At 43.3% G+C, this 20,761-nt stretch overlaps 1 protein-coding gene across 1 annotated transcript in view; it reads right to left on the bottom strand.

The window, feature by feature from the left end:
* Window positions 1-1,837: 1,837 nt before the first annotated feature.
* The window catches only part of LOC148018182 (EXS (ERD1/XPR1/SYG1) family protein), a 103,046-nt gene continuing 84,122 nt past the window's right edge, over window positions 1,838-20,761 (bottom strand). Inside the window, exons 10-13 of the mRNA XM_087661481.1 lie at window positions 3,840-3,990; window positions 3,076-3,241; window positions 2,905-2,974; window positions 1,838-2,802 (exon numbers count right to left, since the gene is read on the bottom strand). Of these exons, the coding sequence (XP_087517607.1) occupies window positions 2,545-2,802; window positions 2,905-2,974; window positions 3,076-3,241; window positions 3,840-3,990 (645 nt within the window). The 3' untranslated portion in view covers window positions 1,838-2,544. The remainder of the gene's footprint in view (window positions 2,803-2,904; window positions 2,975-3,075; window positions 3,242-3,839; window positions 3,991-20,761) is intronic.

The raw sequence follows: 20,761 nt of genomic DNA, 5'->3' as shown, positions 1-20,761 counted from the left end.
TGGAGAAAGCTGCAAGGGTTGCTGCTGGTAATCGGGCATCGAGTCCTTAAATTTGTGTGCAAATTGCTGGTCAGCATTTTGTCATGGCAGACTCGTTGTTCATGCATTTGTATTGTATGCTCTCCATGTGCTTGACCAGGGTACTGCGTGTCATCAATTTGGGGTGTGATGTCAGTGAGAAATGGGATTGTGGTGCAACATGGTTGCATCACTACTAGCTTGCTCATGTGGGAAAATGAAGAGAGGCAAGTGAGCATGGTTGCATCACTACTAGCTTGCTCATGTGAGAAAATGAAGAGGCGAGTGAGCTGTATAGAGGGAGGATTGTCAAATGGGCATGTTGCTTCTATCTGCACTATGTAACGAAGCTCCTCATTTATATCTTTTGTGATGCATGGTTCTTGGCCCTAGGGTAGAAGGTTCAACAAAAAAAGATTAATAAGAAGACATTATCATCCCCAAAATTAGCAAGCATGATAAATTTGTTGCCCATTGTCTCCACCAATAACTATGTAAATTTTCTATTACACCTAACTTCAACATCACATTGTTAGTGGGCTCAAAATAAGAGAAAGAAGATTACTTCCAAGAGAAACATACATCAAGTTGAGCTAAAGCTCTCTTTCTACAACTTGCCTTCTCATCAAGCCTTTACATATTTAAATAGATGAGTTGGTTGCAATTACATATAACTAACTTGGTGGTTGGTTAGTTATGATGGTTGGGAAAATAAGTTCATGGATAACTCACTAAACCAACCCCCATTCCCATAACAAACTTTGGGCCCTCGTGTGATGTGTAAAGCCTAGAGCTCACCACAATAATCAATTGGCAACACGTCATTCTCCTTTGTCAAGCGACCACTTGTAGGGTGTTGTAAATCACACTTAACTGAAAACTTTTTGGGTCTTGAGCATCACCAAAAAAATTTAACTTTTTTGAGGGTCATTATTTGCAAAACCCCATCTTAGCCTCACAAGGACATTAATATATCATCATCTCCTCTCTCTCTCTCTCTCTCTCTCTCTCTCTCTCTCTCTCTCTCTCTCTCATATAGCACCACTAATACAAGCTCAACCATTAACACCAATCCCACCTAGTACAAGACTATCATGGACAAGTCAAGGTAAAGCCAAATAGCTATGAAAAGCTAGGCCACCTCATTCTTAAGCAAAACACCCCGTAAGACTTTGAAGATCTAACTATCACCATTATTGCACATTCTCACTGAAACCTCATCAAACTACCATTGAGAGTTGAGATACCTCTCCCCAAAGCCCTGATGTTGGAGAGGTAAGAGCTCTTGTATTTTGTTTTTTTTTATTTTTGATTCTTATGTCTACCCATGATGAGATATACCACACACCAATTATACTCATTTGTTTCATCTCACATAACCATTTTGGTCTTTTGATGTTTGCACACATTTATTTATATTTATATCCAACTTCGTTGATCTAGACATCCCAGATCCTAATCCATGCATCAATGAGATGTGTAGGAGAATACAGAATATTATTACTCAAGCTAGAGCCAAAAACCCCCAAATAAACATGGGATAAGGTTGAGTCTATGCACCAAGAAGCAATGAGGGCTTTCTCAGGATGATTATGTATCTCCATGCCTCCAACAGCTCAACCCATCTCTACTCAGTTCTATGTAACAATGCTATGTTTATGCTTTATATATATCAATTTTGGCTGTTTGCAAATGATAAGAAACCCTCTCTCTCTCTCTCTTTCTGGACTCTTTTTTTTTTACATTTTGGCCAAGAATTCTTTGTGGTTCAATTAGACACTGTAAAATCAGATTTCTGAAATTCAAACCTTAAAAAATAATGTTGTTCTTACATACTCAGAGCATCTGCATGTCCTTTGTGAATCATCTCTCTCTCTCTCTCTCTCTCTCTCTCTCTCTCTCTCTCTCTCTCTCTTTGTGGACTCTGTTTCTGAGTTTTGGCCAAGAATTCTTTGTAGTTAATTAGACACTGTAAAATCAGGTTTCTGAATTCAAACCTTATAAAATAAGGTTGTTCTTACATACTCAGAGTCTGCATGTCCTTGGTGAGAACCCTTGGAAACTAAAATATATAGATCTGAAAAGCGTGCCTATACAAACACTACCAGGCAGGCTTAAGCCAGAAATAAGAAATTGGTAAAACATATAATGTTATATTGAAGGTCATTTTCTTGTAAACTGGGTGCAATGTTTCGTTTTGAACTGAAACTGGATCACCCGAATGTCATCTGTATAAGGTCAAGAACAGTGAGCATCAAGTCAGCTCTGAAACCATCAGAGACTAGGCAATGCCTTGAGATTCACCTTAAGTTTTAACATGGTTATAGAACTCTGAACTGGCCACCAACCTCCGAGAGCAAGGAAGCTCACGAAAGAACCCTCCTGATACCAAATGAGACCATAAGTTCCCACATCTGCCTACCTTTTAAAGGTTTCCCAAGCAGCCAGGGTAAGATATGCAAGCCTTGTGACTCGTGAGCTCTGATGGAGTGGTTCAAAACATCATCTGCATAGATTGGGTGCTGCTCACACATTATGATCAAAAGTTGAGAGCAGCCTTTCCACCTCCTTGGATGTTTCTTTCAAAGAGACCTGTGAGCTAATGCGACTTGTCATTTTATTCCATTCATTCTCAACCCGAAAAAATACCCATTGAAATCGTCGAAGCATCTCAAGAGAAGTCATCAAGAAGACTGTGATGTAGTTATGCCTCAGATGAGCTGAAAGTTTGTAAGTCCAGGCACAACGTAACAAAAAATTGCTGCCAATAGCAAAATAATATATCTGAAACAAACCAAGCACAAACAGACAAACATTTTAGCATCACCTGTAGACTTTGCCTCTAATAATCTGGATTTTCTTTTAGGTTCTACAAAATAGGCATACCCAATGGGGACTGTACAGCAGGTTTGATCTGAGAATTGGATACTTTGTGTTATAAATGCCCGAGAAGAAGCTGGAACAATGCCAAGGTAAGTGATTATTAATGGAACTTTTTCATATAATTCACTGACAGTTCAGTTGCTGTTTCATACGAACTTGAAAAAAGAAACAAACCTTAGATCCCAGTCACGCCGTATATCCCAATAGAATGAAAAGCATGAATTTATCATGCTTGAAAAGAGCCAGAGTGGTCTGTATACTCCTTCCCACATATCCATTGTGACATGATATTTGAGGGCAGAGACCAAAATGACTGGAAAGGCTGTTGCATACTTCAAAGCTGTTGCCATTCACCATCAAAAAGGTATTACAATTAGTATTTCTTTTCTAAAAATTGAGTTTGGATCCTGGAACATGTTTTAAAAGGCGTCCCAGTTTACATGTTTTAAAAGGCATCCCATGTCCTGCAGAAAATGAGTGTGTCCTGAAACATGTTTTAAAAGGTATCCCATTTTTACATGAGGAATGTTCACTTTTGTAAACCCTCACAATCCCAAAATGGAAATTCCCAACTTCCTAGTCTCAAAAAGTGATAATCTGGTTTGTATTTCATTCTTGCAAAGCCCTAAATTTGAGATATTTACGCTTTCCCAATGTCATGACATTTTAATTTTAACTGAAAGGTAATTAATCTTGAACATTCATAAAAGCTGTACCCTTCAAAGAGCAGGTTCACATATGTGAGACTAGCTCATAAAAATGTTCAAGACCAACTTCCAATGAGGATGTGACTGTTTGCAACTAGAAGCCATCATGAATCTAGGGATCTCCTCTAACACATCTAGGGACAACTCAGTTTGCATGATAATAAACCATATACTTAAGTTGGTCTGTATGTGCATATGATACACTGTATTTGAGAAGCCCCATACACATACCATTAAAAATGCAAGTTTTGTCTTTTGTGTCACTATACTGTCGAAGGCATTGAAAAAAACGACACACATAAGGAAGAGCCAGTACACAAGGGATCCAAATAGAATGGCTTCCACAAGTGGAGTCAGGATCAAACCATGATAATGTGGCAACCTGCAATAGAAAAGATTATTTGTGAAGATGCCAATTCAAAACAATCAAATACCCAAACCATCTTAAGCATTACTAGGAAAAGCTAGCCACAAATAATAAAATCATACCCATCCTATATATTTTCAACAATGTCAAGATCAACTATTATTGGAGCTGCTAATGACTGTAAGAGCTTTATCAAATCAAGCATAACATTTGCACGCTCTGCAATTGTTCTAATCATTGAGTAAAAACTTGAGTCTCCCAAATTATCACCACGATAACAAATGTAGAATCTTTCATGCAAAAACCTTGCCCATTGCCACTTCTTGGCAGCAGAACTTCCAGATATGCCCACAGGCATGCAAAAATTTAGACCTTCTAAGCAGGCTTTTGAGTTGGAATTACAGCAATCGCAGTAGACAGAGGATGATAATTTGATACCTAAACGGGTATGCATTACTTCTCAACTACATGAAACATTCAGACTCAGCTGGTGCAATTATTGTTCCTATTAGGTGGTGGTCACTGAAGTGCTCCTGGGTCACGTTTATCTCTAGCAAAGGTGGAGGTCATTATACAGCTCCAATTCCTTCCCTTGGTTGTTCCATAAAATGCACAGCTGAGATCCCACTATCCCTTGCAGTGGAATCTGAAAGCATGCTTTAGCATTACGGCTCCTAAAGCTGATATTGTCAGGCCTGGGTCATGAAGCCTCCAAGTTGGCAGAAGCTGTCCCAAGTGTTGTGGATTGTTCTGATGTACATTCTCAAAAGATGGTATTGCCTGGTCAACCATGTTTTCATATCTAGTATCCACAAGGAGTCGCCTAATTAGTTCACTTTTCACATGGATTAATAGGCTTTTCTCTGCTTCGTTTCCAAGCAAAATCTCACAACTAAATTGGCAAGGTGGGTGCTTACACTGTAAAAATTGTTTTCCATGGTGCACTACCCCAGATTGGAGTATGCAGCGGCAGACTACTTCACATACTTGGAATTTGGTGAGCCAATGTTCCTTGTGGCACATGATTTTTGAAAGCCTCACATTTCTTGGATCAATCTAAGGAACCTAATGGACGTGGAGTGGATGTGCCAGCTCCATGAAGTAGATATAATAATATGTCATCCTTTTTGTCTGCTAATGTTCTTCCAAAGCATTTTTGCAAGAATAATCAAAAGAAATCGCCATATATAGCCACCCATTTGAGTTTTCAAGCAGTTGTATCACTTGTCTTTCGATATTACCCTAGAAAGGTATGTTTTACCACCTAAGAAATTATGCATTCCAGGGTTGCATTCCATCCATGAACGGACCCACACTGTCCAATCCAATCCGTCCAGTCCAGTCAAACATGTAAGATACATCCAGGAACCATACCGTCGAGTGTAGTTAAAAAAATTTGGCCATCTTCCTTACTTTTGGAGCTTTGAAAAGAGACTATTTGGCCCTTTTTACCTTTTTTGAGCTATTCTCTTTGTAAAAAAAGCCCCTCACACATGCATCTCACCCCTTAAGCTTTCAACTTTCAAACTCTCATCTCTACCTCTCTAGTATCACCAATGACCACAAGCTTCAAGAATCAACCTCTAGCCTCTTCCTCTTCATCTACACTATGCAGGTACACCACTCTTACCACCTCCTCTCCCTTATACTCGATCACAAATGAGATCTAACAAATTAATGAGAGAGAGAGAGAGAGAGAGAGAGGTAGAGGAGATTCGATGGCGCCTGCTCGCGACCTGCCGTCTCGTCGTCGTCCGTGGCCTGGTTCCCCCCGCGTACAGCCGGCATAGGCCGTCGCCCGCCTGTGGAGTCCCTGCCGTCGCCCGCCTGTGGAGTCCCTGCCGTCGCTCGCCTGTATCGTCCGCGTTCATTTCACGCGACTGGCTCCGCAGCGCCGTCCTCGTCCTTCACGGGTTCCCTTGCGCCGTTTTCCTGACCACTCCCGCTGCCACGCCGGCCGACGCCTGTCTGCTTTCGCCTACGCTGCTGTCCGCAGGTACGCCTGTTTGTTCTCTTCCCTTCTGCAGAGCCGCCCGGCGGCGGTCAACCCTAAGTCCCACAGTCGTCAGCAAGGCAGCGTCTCGACCTGAGTGCTTGCTGATCTGCACGGCGAGCGAGAGAGAGAGAGAGAGCGAGAGAGAGACGTGCCACCCCGTCTGCAGCCGCCCTGTCTCCTTGCCATCGCCTGTCACCGCCCTCGTGTCGTCACCCACAGGCTCCTCGCCTGCATCTGGCAGCCCGTCAGTTGCGCCTCCAGCCCTGCTGTCGCCCGCGTGCACTGCGGGCTCTGCGCCTGGTTCACGCCCGTCCGCCTTGTGCGTCCGGCCTTCTGCCCACGCCTGAGGTCCGCCCTCGCCTGTCGGTCGCCCCCCTCGCCTGTGCGTCAGTCCTCCTTCGAGATCAGCTCGTCATCCAAGATGGCTGGATTGGATCTGGATTTCATAGACCAAACGGTGGCAGCACTTGGCCCGGATTCTGATGCTGAGGAACCGGAGGATATGGTTCCGTGCACTGAAGAGATGCCCCCGGGTCCCAACATCCAGCCTGCGGGTAAACGTACCAAGCATACCTCGGCAGAGATAGGTGTTATTCAGGATCGTTCCTATTACGTGCAAAAAAAGGCAACAGGATTGTTGCCGGCATGGAGAGTACTGTGCCTACTACCTCACAAGATTCCATGCGTACATATATGTGCAGGAAGGAAATGTTGTCTTCCGAGCGCTCTGCTCCTGCTATGGTTTCCTCAGCCCCCCGTCCTCAGCCCGCCAGGAAAATGTATTCGGATCGTCTAAAGGGTCCACCTGCAAAGCTGGCTTTTGATACCAGAGGCAACGTCATTACCCCATGGGACCGTCGGTATCCACGTTCCAACCCCAAACAAGCAAATATGCCGTCTACTTCCAAATCTGGTCCTCAGAACTCTTTTGCGGTGTTGGCGGATTTCTTGGATGAGGGAGTCCTGGACATTCTCGCCGACAAAGTCAAATCGAGGCAAGCTGTGCCTCGTACCTGATTTTATTTTGCATACACATGAAAATAGCCACGTGGAATGTGCGAGGAATTTGTTCTCGACACAAGCAACATGCCATGTGGACTGCCTTGTATGAGAATCAGTGGGATGTCCTGTGCGCTGTTGAGCACAAGAGTCACGGTGACGCCGGAAAAGTTGTGGATTGCCATGGCTTTCGTTTGTTCTATGCAGGAACACAGGCCATGCATTATTCGGGTGTGCTCATGATTGTACATGCCAAATATCAGCCTGTTCTTATTAAAAATAATGTTCATGGCCGCTTTTTGGTGGTTGAAATTTTATTCGAAGGGGAAATCTTATGGTTACTTGGCCTCTATGCTCCGAATGATTCCTTATCTCGCCGGGAGCTTTGGCAGACTTTGGAGACTTCCTTGTCACTTGGCAGACGGGGCTTCTTCATGGGGGATTTCAATATGTGTGTTGATTCTTCCCAGTCCACATCGGAGCACTCGGTCATGGATGCGCCGGAAAGTCGTATGTGGCATGAGTTGGCTCTTGCTGTTCTTAAGCAAGATCTCTGGTCCTGGCTACACCCGTCTACCGGGTTTACTTTCCATTCGGCCCAGTATGCAACAACATGGTCGCGGTTGGACCGTATATATATCATGCAGAATGATGATTTTCTTCCTGAGATGCTCGAAATAAAAGTGTTGCAGCAATATGCCTTGTCGGATCATTTCCCTCTGCAGTTCGAGTTGCTTGCACAACCCATTGTACCTTTCAAGCAATTTCTGGAGAGACTCCCTTTGCGTTTCAACTCGTCCTACTTGAAGCATGCAATTTTTCAGGGCTATATGCAGCAATTGCTTGACCGATTCTTCTTGGACTTTTCCTCTCAGGGCACTGCGTCATTTGACAGATTGCTCTCTAATGTGCAGCGGGTTGCTCGGCAGTATGGGATCTATCATGCCTCTCTTTGTTGGCGCCGTCGACAGGCAGCGGAGGACCTGCTGGTTTTGGTTCGCTCTTGCTGGTGGACACTCCGGATGATGCATTTCTGCTTGCACTGGCCATGCGGGTGGCCGATCTTATTAAAGAATTCCAGTTAAAATCGTATCAGCAGGCCAAATTGCAACATCTGACAGAGACTTTGCAAGATAGTGCATGTCAGACCCATAAGTTCTTTCGAGCTCTTCATGCCTCTCCTGCTCGCGAGAATATGACCAGACTCGAGGATGCAGAAGGCCACCTTATCCTGGATCCACAGTCTATTGTGCATATGTGCAGGAATTATTTCCGTGACCTTCTCGGTTCCGCTTCACCTTCAGCCCAAATTACTCAGGCCCGTTCGGTTTTTTATGACCTGGTCCGCAATCAGCTTCCGCAGGACATCCAAGCTACTATGGAGTCGGATATTGATGAGGCAGAGGTTATGGACGTCTTGTTGCACTTGCCCAAAGATAAAAGTCCGGGTTGGGATGGTCTCACCAATGAGTTCTTTGAAGCTTTCGCTACTCAACTGGCCAAACCATTGCAGGCTTTATTCCAGCAGGTGTGGGAAACGGGAATCATGCCTCCCTCATGGAAACAAGGACTTATTAAACTACTTCCAAAAGTTCCTTCGCCATCTAAGTTGACACAGTGGCGCCCAATTTCTTTGATGGGTTCAATGTACAAAATCTTTTCCAAAGTAATGGCAAATCGGCTCCATAAGCATCTCCCTGCCCTTGTGCACCCTCTCCAGTATGGTTTCATTAAGGGCCGAAATATTCTGCACAATGTTTTGAATGCCCAATTGGCCATTGATTATGCCAGGCATTCTAATCAGGAGGTAGTACTGGTTCAACTGGACCTGGAAAAGGCTTTTGACTATCTGGACTGGTCTTTCGTTGCTGAACTTATGTCTGCTATGGGCTTTGGTGCTCGGATGTCTCGTCTAATCTACACCATTAGTGCTGCGGCGTCTTCGCGAGTCATGCTGAACGGAGGTGTTACTGAGCCATTTGTCCTTGCCCGTTCCGTCAGACAAGGGTGCCCTTTGAGCCCTCTATTCTTTGCCCTGGTGACACATCCAGTTCTTTCCATGTTATCTCATATGGCCGCCTCCTCTCAGTTGGCTGGACTGTCGCTTCCTACAGGACAGCACTTCATTAGCCAATCTCTGACGGATGACACCTTTATGATTTTGCGTGCGGACAAGGATAACCTTCGAAAAGCATTGGATGTTTGGGGTCTCTTTGGTCACGCGTCAGGCCTTCGTATTAATGCGCTCAAATCAGCCATTCTAAGCTGCACGGAGTCGAATTTGCAATCCTTGGACTGGCAGGGTCTGGTTGTTCCTCGTGGCTCCATTGTCAGACATCTTGGATACCCTTTGGGTGTTGATGTTCCCCCAAAGCAGCTTCTGCAGTGGATCTCTCAGAAAATGGTGGCTAAGTTTATGTATTGGAAGTCTCAGGCCTGGCCCTTCCATGTTCGCCTCAAAGTAGCCCAGATAATTATGTTGCCAATACTCACCTATTTCTTGCCATTGTTGCCCTGGACTACTACGACTCTGAATGCTCTTACTCAGTCTATTCGCTTCATGCTATGGAAGAAGGACTCATTGCATGCAAGTATTTCCTGGATCTCGTGGTCGCATGCGTGCACCCCCAAACGCATGGGTGGCGGAGCTATTTTAGATGCCCAAACTCACATGCAGGCACTCCATTGGTCTCTCTTCCGCGCCATGTGTTCGGATCATCATCCATGGGTCGATATAGCCCGTTATTTCCTTGAGGCCCATGGGCTTCTGCATGGCAATACCCAAATCCGGAGTTCTTGGTGGCATGTTCTTAATGCTGATTCGCGGTTCTCCACTTCTTCTTCATCGCTGCTTACTCATTTGGTATGTTCCTGGAAACATGTCCTTCAAAAGGCTCAGTGGCATCCAACAGAGGATCGCTTGGCTACTAACTCCTTTCAATTGGAATTACTGGCAGTCTCGCGTTTACTTTCGTGGGAAGGTAAACATGAGCTTAGACCACAATTCAACAGGATGGCACGTTTGGGCTTGTCTTCGGTTGCGGATGCCACCCTTGCCAGTCGCAATGTATCGTTTCGTACAGCTAGGAGGCTTTTCAGGATCCCTCGTGGATATAGGCCTTTATGGGAACAGCTTTTGACGGCGCTCCAGAGCAGACAACCCTTTCCTGCCCTTGCTTCGGATCGTCCCTGGCAGGATTGGGACCTACAAGGCCGGCTGAATTTGAGCAAAGCTTCTGCTAACCAAGTGTATCATCTTCTGATTAAAGATCATCAATGGCTAGTTCCTAAAGCGAATGCTTTATGGGGATTGCGTAAATCCCGGTCATGGTGGAGGGCAACTGTGATGGAGGGCTGGTTGAACAAGACACCCTTTAAATATAAAGTCTTTCTTTGGCGAGTGATGATTGGGGGTCTTCCGCTTGCTTCGGCTCTTTCCAAGCGACGAATCTCCAATGGCACCTATTTCTTTTGCATCACTACTATGGAATCCGCCCGCCACCGATTTATTTCTTGCCCCGTCGCTAAGAAAGTCTGGTTACTTTTATCGGCTGTTTGGCGAGGGGTGGTTGGTATCACCCTGCGTCCCTTTCATTGGGTTTTTGGCCAGCCCAAATACCCTACTCCCGCACAGCCCCATATGAAGCTCATGTATCACTTTCTTCGATACTGGTGCTGTTGGCATAACTGGACCATTCGGAATGCTTTTCTGTTTGACTCCGCCTATAATGTTCAGCGGCATATTGTGAGGCTTAAGGGCCTCTTGTATTGGCAGTTAGCTCTTCTCCATCGTTCTGATTTGCTCTCTACGGAGGACCTCCGTCCCTGGCATATGGCAATTTCCTCCGCATCCTTGCCATGACATTGTAACTTGTAGTACTTAGAACCTCTTCACATGATGGCTTGGATTGTCGTCATGTATCTTGTAATCCAGTAATCTTGTATTTTTTTCGTAATTAATACAATTACCTTTTACGAAAAGAGAGAGAGAGAGAGAGAGAGAGAGAGAGAGAGAGAGTATAACGCTTTAGGTAATCACACAACATAATGCCACACTTGTGCAAAATGAGACACGAATTGCCTTTAAATAATAAAATATGAAACCCTAACAGCTTATCCATCATAGAAAACCCTAAAATAAACCCTAACCCTAGTGTCACTTAGTGCTAGGACACTAGGGGCAACAATTGCACTTAATGATAGTTTAAATGCCAAGGGAACTCGGATCATGCATCAAAGGGCATCAACGTGTAGCTGATGAGATGGCCTACAAATGCCCCTCCATGAAATGGGTGGACTGATTTAGGAAAAATAGTAAAATCCTAGAAAGTAAAAGAAAATATAAGGTCATGGTTGCACAAGTTCATCCAAGTGGATATATAAACCTATGACAATACAGAGTATAACAGATCATGCAACAAATGGAATCAAGTTTAAGGCTTGCTAAAAAGCCTCAACTTTGGCCAAGGAAGAGCCCTCGTGAAAAGATCTACCAAGTTGTCTTCAGTGGATACATAAGACAACTCTATTTCTCCAACTAACATTCGCACACGAACATAATGATAATGAACTTCTATATACTTTGTACAAGCATGAAACATTGGGTTTCGTGCAATGGCGAAAGCACTTTGCCTGTCAGTGTAAATAAGAGTCGAAGCTGTCTAGTACACATGAAGATCTACAAGTAACTTGCGGAGCCAAATACACTCCACTATGGCTGTGAGTGCTGCTTTGTACTCAACTTCACAACTGGAAGTAACAACTGTAGTTTGTTTCTTGCTGAACCAAGAAACAAGAGATGTACCTAAGAAGAAGTCGTTGCTACTATGAGAGACACAAGGTACTGAACATCCAACCCAATCACTATCAGAATATCCATGCAAAGAGAGTGAAGAATCAACCTTGTAGAAAAGGCCAAGATCCTAGGTGCCTTTAGATATCAAAAGACACACTTCTCTGCCTACCAATGAAGTACTTAAGGGTTGTGCATATATCTACTCAACTGGGAAACAACAAATTGAAGATCAAACCTCGTGTGACATAGATAAATCAAGCATCCAACAGCCTACTTATATGAAGTAGGCTCAAAGGATCCGCTACCATCATCAAAAGTGAATCTAAAACTAGGCTCCAAGGGAGGAGACACAAGCTTAGAATCCTCAAACTGAAAAAGCTGAAAAAGTTGTCCAATATACTTGGATTGTATCATAATGATGCACCCACAATTGTCACAAATTAGATACCCAAATAATAGTAAAGTAAACCAAGATATGTCATGGCAAATGTTTGCTGTAAATCAGACTTAAATGCTGCAATTTGACTAGCATTGGTCCTAGTGACAAGCACGTCATCAACATAAAGCACAAGAATAATAAAATCAAATCTGTGATGTCTTATGTAAATAGTAGCCTCAGTAGGGCTATTCTAAAATCCAAGATGCAATAGATGAGAATGTATGCATGCATACCAAGCCCGTGGAGCTTGCTTTAAACCATACAAAGCTTTCTTGAGATAACAAACTTTGTGCTCAGAGCCTTTAATTGCAAATCCTAGAGGCTGAGAAACATATACCTCTTCAGTGAGATATACATGGAGAAATGCATCTTGATGTCCAATTGATGCACCTCCCAATGAAAGTGGACAGCAAGGGCAATAATACTTCTAATGGTAGTTATGCGAGAGGTAGGGGTAAAAGTCTCCTCAAAGTTGACTCCTTGTTGTTGAGCATAGCCCTTGGCAACAAGGCGGCCTTTGTACATGTCAATAGAAACCATCTGACTTTCTTTTAACTTTATAAACCCATTTGGTACCAATGGCATGCTTGCTCTGAGGCAAGTCACATAACTTCCAAGTGTCATTTTGATGGACGGAATCAATCTCTACCTTCATTGCTTCCACCCAACGATTATCTAAAAAAGCATATTTATAACATAGAGGTTCTTCATTGCATGATATAGCCACCAATGCACATGCAAGAGGATTACCTTGATCTTTGTGAGTAAAGGCTCATGTGCGGGCACCCAAAGGAAGAGGCTCTTTGCTGTCCTGAAGAGTGTCAATCAGCCAGCAAGGCACTCTTTTAGACTGCTGAATTTCATCCCTTGTATACTCTGATTGATCTAGATTAGGGGGCTGCTATTTGAGCAAGCAAGGTATCATGATGTTGTTGTGGCTGTAAATCAGGCTGAATAGACTGCTGTAACGTATCTGTAAATGGTGGAAATGACGGCTGAGAAGAAGGATCAGCCATGGAACCATTATGGAAAAGCGGTAGTAGGTTGTCAAAGTTGTCTGAAGCATCAAGAGTAGGCTGTTTTTGACAGTCCAGCAAGGGGTCAAAAGCATTCTCAGCAAAAATCAAAGTCTTTCCTGAGAATAAACTTGCTTGTAGAGGGTTGATAGAGACGGTACCCTTTACTTTTAGGACTATATCCAATAATATGCAACGAACAGCCTTATCATCGACTTATGCTTTTTTTGAGAAGGCACATGAGCATACGCCAATGATCCAAAAGTCCTTGTATGAGAGATAGAAGGCTTGGAGCTAGTTCATGCCTCATAAGGAGTGATGGTGCGTAAAGCTCTTGTGGGACACCTATTCAAAACATAAGTGGCACATAGAATAGCATCAAACCAAAGGGAATTAGGTAAATTATTACTCTTCAGCATGCATCTGGCCATCTCCATGAGTGACCTATTCTTCCACTTTGCTACTCCATTTGGTTGTGGGAAGTAAAGAGCAATGCATTGATGAGGAATTCCTCGAGATGCAAGATACTCTGAAAGTTGTTTTGAAAGATATTCACCCCCCCCCCCCCCCCCCATCAGTGCGAAGCGTCCGAATGCAAAAGCTGCTTTGGTTTTCCACCATAGCAATAAAGGTCTTGAAGTAAGAGAAAACTTCAAACTTAGATTTCAGCCCATATACCAAAGTAAATCGGGATTTGCTATCTATGAATGTGACAAAATAGAAAAATCCATGAATGGATTTGGTCTGCATAGGACCACAAACGTCACTGTGAAGGAGATGCAAAATAGATGGGGAATGAATATGAGAATCCTTAGAAAAGGAGAATCAATGCATCTTACCAGGTGAACAACCTTCACAAATGTAATTTGATGGCAAGTGAATTTTTGGAAGATCTTTGACCAAATCCTCTGACTAGAGCTTCATCAATGCTCAATAGTTTATGTGACAAAGTCTCTAATGCCATAAATGTGTAATATGAAAAGATTCCTTTGTTAATAACACACTGGCAATAGGATTTTCAGCAAGTTGCTGATCATAAGTAACAAGGTGATAGAGACCTTTAGTGAGGGTGCTTGTCGAGACAATGGAAGAAGAAATCTAATCATTATATATCGCACATCAGGGGCCGTCAAAAATGACACAAAACCAAGAAGAAATCTGATCATCATATATCACACCATAAAAAATAACGCAAAACCCAGAAGTGGCAATGGCTGAAATGGAGATAAGATTCTTCTTGATGCCGAACACATAGAGAACATCATGCAATGTCAAAGGAGTGCCCAAGATGAAGACAACCTACACATGTCTAATGTCTTTTAACTGCGTAAGAGGCATTATGCTGTCATACTCGGCTTGCATAGCTGACTTCCATGCTGGATCTGCAAGTGCTTCTTCTAAGTCAATTGGCTCCTTTACTTCTCTCATAATCTTAGCCATCAAGGCCATATTGACTATGTGAGCAAAAGCCCTCCTTTGCTCCTCTATTCTCTGAGACCTCCTTGGTCCGTCTGCCTTCTCCTCAACAGATGTGGACATAGGATTATTGTGGTAATAGAGTTGCTTCACCCAATGCGGCAATGGCTTTTCCGGTGGGGTGATGTCAAGTTGGTGAACTTTTTCCTCATCATCTGAAGATGATGCTTCCTCCTCCTTAAGGATAGGGACAGCTCTCGGGACAGGTTCATAGTGGACTAAACTATATCCCCTTTAGGTACATCATTGTCCAAATACCAAGTAGAAGCCGCATCAGCAATAGAAAAACAAGCATCATGAATAGTGCGATCATATTGACATTGAATGAAAAAAGTATAATCCATAAACTGAGAATAGTTCGTGGTCTCGTGTGTAAGAAGACTGGACTCCTCTACTGCAATGTGCTTCCAACATTCAGTCATGTCATGACCTGTCTTTCGGCAATAATTACACCTCTTAGCTTTGCTGACTGGACCCTTGGAAGGATTGGAAGAGGATGGTTGGACTTGCATCGAAAGGTGTCTTCGATGTAGAAGTGGAGGAAGAAGGATGACCAGCATGAAAGTTTGCTATTTTTGGATCAACAACCTTGTTTTTTAGCTTGGGTTTGGTTTTTCCACAATGATGGGTAGAAAAGGCCCTATTGGGTCGCCATGGTAGCACTGCAATAGAGGCAGTTTTGCTCCTCTTGTAACAAAAGAGACACGAGCCAATTGAAGCTGCAGGTAACTTGGTTATCAATAGTTAACAACTGCAAGGTGGTAGCAAAACCCTGATATGACTCCCATAGACCATTAAGAGTGATGGAAACAATTTGGTGAGTGATTAGAAACTTCTTCATCAATATTTAATAATTCCTCAATAAGATCTTTGATGTCGGTGATATAGGCATCCATATTACCTCCTTCCATGCAAACATCTTCCAGTTGCTTACGTAGGTAAGCAACATGCACTCAATTGCACACTTGATATAATGATGCAAGCTTTTGCCATGCCTCCTTGGATGTCTTGCACGATTGGATGTGTGGAATGATGGCTCTTTTCACAGAGCAATTAGGACATGCACTTGAGTATCACGGCCATCCCATCGAATCTAATCTTGAGTGGGAGGCGTTGTCGAAGAAGATGATTTAGCATCATGAGAGCCACCTCGCGATGTGGAATCAAAAGGTGGTGCCAGTGTTGGAGAAGCCAATCTTTACTTGGTGTCATTCGCTATATGCTAAAAATTCTTCATGATAAGAACATCTCACATCATGTAAGCCCACATTGGGTAATTGGTGCTGTCGAGTTTGTTGTCAGCACGCAACATGCCCAATAAATCATTATTATTGCTGGCCATGAGTGATGATCAGCATAAAATAATATTTTCTAACTGGAGAGAGAAAAAAAGGTGCCTGAATAATAATAAATCATTGATAGAAGATATGTTGTCGGCCTCAATGAAGTTGAATAATATAAAGAATAATGATTTCTTCTTGCTGTTTATTCTGTTGAGGAGAGAGAAAATTATGCAAATAAATAAATATTACCCGATCAAGGCAATGATAATAAGCAATATGCAGATATCAGAGATTAATGGCTGGAAATGCTCCAGTAATGTGGACAGCAGCTGAATATACTGAAAATTCGCCCAATAATATGCCAAAATGATCAAATTCGTCTTCAATGTCGGGAAAGAACAGGGCCAGCAGCCAAATAATATAATTTTGGAGCACCTCGAGGACCAAGAAAATGAATTGAGGCAAAAGCCCCAAATTTTGGGTGCCTTGGTGGTGGAATTGGGCAAAAGGCCCATAATTTACATGAAAAAATGAAGAGAAATTGAAGAAAACGGGTAAAATTTTTACCCAATTAAGTCGAATGCCACGCCTTAAGCTTGATTGAGCCTCAATATTGATGACTTTCAGAAAAGGCCCAGAATTTCTAAAGAAATTGGGATGAAATTGGGCTTGAATAATGAAAAGCCTCAAATTTTATCAGGAAATTGAAGACAAATTTGACAATTTTTTGTACAATTTTACCCAAAAGATGCTGAATGTCGGGCCCGATGATGAATTCTGCCTCAATGACGATGAAGAATGCCAAATTTTTGAAAAGCCCCAAATTTGTGGACAAAATTGGAGTGAAATTTGGTCAAATTACTGAAAAGCCCCAAATTTGATGATGACACGGCCAAATTTCTTCAAATCAATGAAGAATTTGGTTGAATTGATGAACAGCCCCAAACTTTCTGTTAAAATTCAGGCTCGATTGGAAGATTTGAAGGAAATCCCCAATTTTTGCAGAGTTTGTGCTTAGATGGGGCAGTGGACATGAACTATGGCCTGTTGAAAAGTAAGAGAAGCAATAAAATAATGTATACTCTGATGTTGAAGCTATCAGGAAAGATACAACAGGGCAGTTGACTTGTAGCAATGATGTGGCGGTGGGGCAGGCGGCATCTGTGCCGTTGACAGGTCGGTAGAAAGGCAGTCTCAGCGTGGCAACGGTGAGGCAACGACATGAGACACTACATTCTTGTCGCAAGTGTGTCCAGGCCTGTCAACTGGCAACTAGCAAGTCGACGAAGGCTGACAGCTAAGGTGTGTCGAGTAATAGAGCGACGACTGGCAGCAGGGCGACTGGCATGATGGTTCAAGGACAGGATGTGATGGTCGCTCTCAGTAGTCTGACGTGGTGCAAAAGGGCCTGGCAGACTGGCAGACAAGGCGATGACAAGGCAAGTCCTGAGCACAAGTCAACAAATCATTGAAGACAAGACCAATTGGCAACGACAATGGCAACACGGTGACGTGCAACCGGTGGGACCACTAATCGAGGTGATGAAAACCAACGTGACAAAAGTTGGCACGATGGCAATGGCTTCGAAAAGCAGCCAGCCAAGGTGTGGCACTCAATGGCAATGGCTATGAGAGATAGCGATGGTGATGAAGAAAAGCCGCTCTAATATCACTGTAGGCCCAGGCGTGGAGTAATTGTGCGATTAATTCAATGGAAAATGAATGAGAATGAAAGAATTAATCAATGCATAACAAAACTCGATCACGAATGAGAAGTAATGAATTAATGTGAGAGAGAGAAAGAGAGAGTACAACGCTCTAGGCAATCACACTGAATAATGCCACACTTGTGCAAAATGAGGCACGAAGTGTCTTTAAATAATGAAATATGAAACCCTAACGGCTTAATCATCATAGGGAACCCAAAAATAAACCCTAACCCTAGTGTCACTTACTGCTAGGAGACTAGGAACAACAACTACATTTAATAATAGTTTAAATACCTAGGGATCCTGGATCATGGATCAAAGGGCATCAACACGTAGCCCACAAGATGGCCTACAAGGCACACGCACCCAAAAATAAACCCTAACCCTAGTGTCACTTAGTGCTAGGAGACTAGGGGCAACAGCTACATTTAATGAAAGTTTAAATACCTAGGGAGCCCAGATCATGGATCAAAGGGCATCAATGCGTAGCCCACAAGATGGCCTACAAGGCACACGTGCCTTTACCCCCAACAACATGATCGTGTACAAACTTGAAGGAGAGTTTGTCTCCAATGAGCTAGCCAAGTTTTGTGCACCTCGTGGCACCTCAAGAGAATGGCATATTGGAGTAGAAGAATCACAATGTAATCAAGATGGCACAGACTATGATGGAGCATCAGCAAACACCTCAATGACTATGGGTTGAAGCCAGTTGTGTCGTAGTTTGGGGTATTTGGATGTGACCCATATTCATAATCTTGAACATTGTGTGTAGTGTCTCCTTTGTCTACTTGACCTCTGGACATGGTCATCTGACAAAATGAGACTGTCCACATATAGCACGAACAACATGTGCCGTCTAGATGAGATGTGGATATACAACTGGGCATCACGCCCAAATACCCTAAAATTCGAAACATCTAGATTTTGACCACGTAAGCCTCAGAAGGCGGCATATCAACCATGGCCAATGTAGGTAACCGATTAAGGATATAGAAACCAATGGCTAGTGCTTTAGCCCATAAATACCAAGGTCTTTGTCGATACTCCATCATAGTCCATGCCATCTTGATCACACTACGATTCTTCCGCTCCAATATGCCATTCTCCTAAGGTGTGTTTGTGTCGGCAAACTCCTGGTGAATGCTAGGATCTGCACAAAACTTGGCTAAGTCCTTGGAAACAATCTTCCCTTCTTTATTGGAACGCAAGGTCCACAGAAGTCCGTCAAAACTAGCTCCAAGGGCTCCTTTGCCCCACACCAAGCCTTGTTGGGAATCGCATCTCTATGCTACTTGCCACAAATGCAAGACATACATGGCGAGTGGCTCAACCCAATCTATAGCAATCCACCCACAAGTTGACCACGAGCTACCTTCTAAAGGTACTCATAGTTGAGGTGGCCAAACCAAGCATGACGTAGCTCGGTCTGAAAGCATGAAGAAAGAAGGTTGATAAAGTCCACATCTTGTAGACTCGATTCTCCTGATGACCTACACAAAGAACTTGTAGGCCATTTCATGGGTTGTGCGTTGATACCCTTTGTGTGAAGATATGCTAGGGTTAGCATTGAGGCACCCTAAACGCAAAACTCAAAACTCAAACATTGAGACAAACAAAAACAAAAGCAACTATGAAGTGAATGAATGCTGTAAATGAATGTAAGAGTGTACAAAATGCCCAAGGGCAAAGCAACAGAGTGTCAGAGAGTGACATCCACCAAAGACTGATCCCAAGTGTTGTAACCACTGGTCGGAGATGAGAGAGTGCTGAATAATGAAGGGCAACAGACTGATCACCAAAACACAGCAATGGAAGGCTGAAATCTGGTAAATGCAGCAATGTACCATCAAAGAAGGCTGAGAACCGGTCATCCGAGGCAGAGAACTATTAGGCGGCAACAAGAGAGAGGTGTGCTAATATAGGCGGCGGCCTACTGGACAACAAAACATAGGTACTACAGCAGTTACCTGGTGGGAGAGATGGCAGCAGCCCGTCGCCTAACACCAGATACTGAAAAGACGCAGCAAATGGAGACCTCCAAACAACAAGGCGATGGCTGAAAACGGCCTGCCTAGGGTTGGATAGGGATCGACTGCAGTCGGTGATGGCTAGCCAGCAAATGGTAGTGGCTGGTGGTTGAAATCTGCACAATAGAGTGAGAAACCTACACAAAAGGATTGAGGCTGAATGGTGAGCAACCTGTCTGTTTATAGATGATGGAGGGTGCCCCAAAAATTAGGGTTTTGGGGGATCACTAAAACTCTCTCAAACATCGCACCAAATTTGAGTTTTTCATTAATTAAGCATGTTTTGGGGCCGTTTAAAAATACTAATCAGCTATAAAGCGTAAAGCGTGTTTCAGCTCAATAATTTGATCTATGATCTAGGTTCCCTAGGCATTTAAATTGTCCTTAAATGCAATTGTTGCCCCTAGTGTCCTAAGCACTAAGTGACACTAGAGTAAGGGTTTCATTTAGAGTTTTCTAGGACGGTAAGCCATTAGGTTTTAATTTCATTATAAAAATACACTTAGTGCATCATTCGTACATAAGTTTGGCATTTTCATTGTGAAAATGCCTTGAGCATTGTATCCTCTCTCACTCATTCACACATCATTTCTCATTTATGATCGAGTGTTGTGCATTGATTAATCCTTTCACTCTCATTCCTCCTCTATTAAATTTGTCATAGGATTACTCCACACTTAGGCCAGCCGTGATATCAAAGCCACTTACCTTCATTGCCATCACCATTACTCATAACCATTCACCACCACCCATTTCCATTGAGCTCCTCCCGCTCGATTGGTTGCCCCACGAGTCATTGCTCTCACGTCAACTCTATTGTCTTCTTGGCAATTGCACCCCATGCCGCCATATTCCCTCGCATGCCTCATTGCCACAAATAATTTCGCCCATTCATGTTAGTTACTAGCCAAATCTTCCATATTCAGCCTCTTGTTGAGTGCTGCACCCTACGACCCATTTGAGATTGGTACTACCACCTTGCCTAGTACCCAATTGACACACATGGTATGTCCCAGCTATCCTTGACACAATAATACGACAGG

Source organism: Lygodium microphyllum, chromosome 21 (assembly GCF_053477565.2).
Source record: "Lygodium microphyllum isolate KBCC chromosome 21, Lygodium_microphyllum_v1.1.10, whole genome shotgun sequence".
In the NCBI taxonomy this organism is placed as follows: domain Eukaryota; kingdom Viridiplantae; phylum Streptophyta; class Polypodiopsida; order Schizaeales; family Lygodiaceae; genus Lygodium; species Lygodium microphyllum.
The sequence above is the reverse complement of the archived record's forward strand: the minus strand, read 5'-3'. Positions and strand labels throughout refer to the sequence as shown.